The 3,010-nt window shown below is 35.0% G+C and overlaps 1 protein-coding gene across 4 annotated transcripts; it reads right to left on the minus strand.

Moving 5' to 3' along the window:
* Positions 1–11: 11 nt before the first annotated feature.
* LOC106100260 (tryptophan--tRNA ligase) lies at positions 12–1,716 on the minus strand. Of its 4 annotated transcripts, XR_001225433.1 has the most exons (4): positions 1,442–1,710; positions 1,184–1,369; positions 420–551; positions 12–104 (listed from the first exon to the last, which is right to left on the minus strand). XR_001225433.1 is itself a non-coding variant. In XM_013279058.1 (3 exons), the coding sequence occupies exons 1-3, from the start codon at positions 1,523–1,525 to the stop codon at positions 45–47; spliced, it is 348 nt and encodes a 115-aa protein (XP_013134512.1). In that variant the 5' UTR covers positions 1,526–1,715; the 3' UTR covers positions 20–44. The 4 variants fall into 4 exon arrangements, 3 of the variants coding, with proteins under 3 accessions (XP_013134512.1, XP_013134510.1, XP_013134511.1); XM_013279058.1 differs by lacking the exon at positions 420–551 and having other exon boundaries at positions 20–104; positions 1,184–1,387; positions 1,442–1,715; XM_013279056.1 differs by lacking the exon at positions 12–104 and having other exon boundaries at positions 111–551; positions 1,184–1,387; positions 1,442–1,716.
* Between the last annotated feature and the right edge of the window lie 1,294 nt (positions 1,717–3,010).

Genomic DNA, 3,010 nt, shown 5'->3' on the forward strand with positions numbered 1-3,010 from the left:
CCTCCTGCCGCCCGCACTTCTGTCTCAACGCACTTCTGGCTTTCTCATCTCTCACGAGTGGGCGTGCCGGCGTTCTTTAGTGGATGTGACGGTGGAGGAGACGCCTAGGAAGGCAACTCCTCCGTCAATTAAGGGTAAGTGATGCATCTGCAATTGCAGATGTGTATGAGCAGCGGGGTCTCGTCGCCATTTCTGCACATTCAGGTGGCCGCTTACTCATTTGCCACCTTATACTATAAAAGATATATATGAAATCCTTCATTGTAAACAGTTCCTGGGCAATGTGTATAATTCCTAAAACGCTCTGTAATGTATTAAATAAATTTAGACACTTTTCTATAATCCTATAAGTTGACAAAATATTGATTGGTAATGTAAAAGAATATATTACTGGCTAAGTGGAGATACAATGCACTTACCATGGACCAGAAAAGTAAGCTTATTTATCTGGTTGAAGCAAATTACAAGCAACGCTTTTTACTGCGCAGGTGACAGCAAGTTATTTGACATGTCACAAGGCAAGAATTGGTCACATCGGAAGAGATTGTATGCTGAAAGGCCTTTTACTATTAATCTATATCTATACTAATATTATAAAGAGGAAAGATTTGTATTTTTGTATATATTGAAGTAACTCAAAAACTACTGGGCCAATATCAAAAATTCTTTCACTGTTAAAATGCTACTTTATCTCTGAGTCACATAAGTTATGTTTATTAATTTTTCTAATTCCACATGGAGGAAGTCATGCGCAGCAGTCTGTAGTGTACATATGTAGGTACACACCATAACATAATATCTACAGTGTATCCCATAGTATATGGGGAATTCTAAAACCCCTTATAGTACATCTATCAAAGGACCAGAAAAATGAAATAAGAAATTGCTGGCAGATACCACATACAATATAGTTTAACATAACTGTTAATATTATAAAACAGTAGAATGTTCAGCAGTGCTTTAACTTTAGCACTGGATTATAAGTCCCAGGTTTGATCGACCTCATGTATCAATATGTTTTTAAATATCACTTGTGAGTTTATCCTATTTTGCTATGATATAGGAATACATGCCAAGGAAAGGTTTGTAGGTACAAAGTCTGCAGTATTGAATCGATAGAATCACACCACACTCATCTTCAATGACTGCAATCAGTATTTGCAAATATTTAAATATAAATCACCTGTCGTCCTGTAAAGGAGTGCAAATCGGCAATGAACACCATGACATCATCGCCCTGCTCCTGCAGCTGCACGCAGCGCCGCAGCACGCCGAAGTAGTTGCCCACGTGCAGCTCCCCCGTCGGCTGCAGCCCGGTCACCACGCGTCTCGGCCAACCATCACCACCATCACCCGACTCCTCGCCTGACTTACACCCACAAACATTCTATTACTTACATGTCATATATCATTAATAATCTTTTAGTATAATGTTGTGTACCTTATTACAAAACCATCTATTTGAACTCCTATAAACATATTTAATATTTTTCCTAATTAAGGCTGAACTTTTTATTGAAAACATTTTTGTGGAAGATAGTTTTGAACATAACACCGTAAAAATTATCGTATTGTTCAATGAAGGATTCTGTAAAGAATGGTAAATTCATTTAACATGTCATAAGGCTTTTCGTCTTTATATAAACATTGCTCTGTCTATTTTGTGGATTATTTAAATATAACTTATAATAACTTAGGTATATTCCAAGTAAAAATTGGTAAGAATCAGATTACACAGTACAAACCAAGTACAGACAAAAAAAAGACAGACAGAATAATAAATACATAGACTGTTGACTATAGAGTTTTGAATGACATATGTATGGTCACTCTGTGGTCTGGTCTCAGCTGATCTGACAATGACAATGACATCCGATAACATCTTTTCCTTTTCCATTGTTATTTTTGTTTCTTGGTTATTTTATGTCCAGTTAATACGAAAGATAAAGAATTACCTTTTAATAAGTTCTTGTTTTCAGTTATTTCAGTAGAATAAACCAGAAAGTTCTGTACTAAGCCCAATGAATAAGATTCAACTATTTTTCTTACGTTATTACTATCTGTTTCATTATTTTTCTTAATTTATATTTGTTTTCGTATAATTGAGTAATCTGCCGTGGAAATGTAAATTTATGAATTCAAATAATTTTGGTATCTCTAAGTTAACACTAGTAAGTAACTTTACTTTTTAGTATTATTTTTATTAGATGTCTTCACATTCGATACAATATGAACTACTCTTAATACATATCTATAAGTGGTCACTTCTGAATACACTCTAATCTTGCATGTTTCCTTTTTCTCTTTCACAATATTAACCATAATGAGTTTTCTGCTTAAAACAGCTTGTATGTACATGATGGCCATAAACATTTGTCACTTTTAAATCCATATGAATTGAGCAGATTCAAAAAATATATAGTTGAAGCATACTTAACATTTAACTTTAGACTTTTTTACATAATCCTCACTAACACTATTGTGATATTAAAATTGGTTGCCAATAGATGTCATTAAATAATGCTTAAATATTAATGGTTTATCTCATCACACTGTTTAGTTTATTGTAAAACAAAAGATCTATCTTTCCAAAGCTCCAGCTTATTATGATGTCGTATAGTGTTTTATAGAAACATGTCAATACAAGGATATAAGGTGGTGGTACTAAAATTGACAGCTAACATAGTACCTTTCAAAGAAACTTTTTGCATGAAATAGACTTCTATGCGGTCTATCATGATATTAATTTTGTTGTGTTAAATGTTATTATAGCTGACAATCAGTTGCATACACAATTATTGTCAAGTGAAAGTTAGGTGTAGACACTGTATCTGGTCACAATTCACATTCATTCATATCCATTTTGTTGTTCTTGTATGAAAAGTGACCAAGTTAATTATACATTTTAGTGAGTAGCACGACGCGTCGCTTGGCGGGCGCGGGCGCAGGCGCGGTGCGCATGCGGGCGTGGCGCACGCACTGCTACGGCGGACACGGCGAACTGCGGCTT

Source organism: Papilio polytes, unplaced genomic scaffold, assembly GCF_000836215.1.
Source record: "Papilio polytes unplaced genomic scaffold, Ppol_1.0 DF824058.1, whole genome shotgun sequence".
In the NCBI taxonomy this organism is placed as follows: domain Eukaryota; kingdom Metazoa; phylum Arthropoda; class Insecta; order Lepidoptera; family Papilionidae; genus Papilio; species Papilio polytes.

Bases quoted from the DNA above. Each gene is read 5' to 3' on its own strand.
- LOC106100260 (XM_013279056.1), bottom strand. From the start codon at position 1,525: ATGTTTTCAATAAAAAGTTCAGCCTTAATTAGGAAAAATATTAAATAT. The intron at 1,388-1,441 runs GTACACAACATT...TGTAAGTAATAG, and splicing joins ATAGATGGTTTTGTAATAAG to AATGTTTGTGGGTGTAAGTC. The intron at 552-1,183 runs GTGATTTATATT...AAGGCCTTTCAG, and splicing joins ACTCCTTTACAGGACGACAG to CATACAATCTCTTCCGATGT.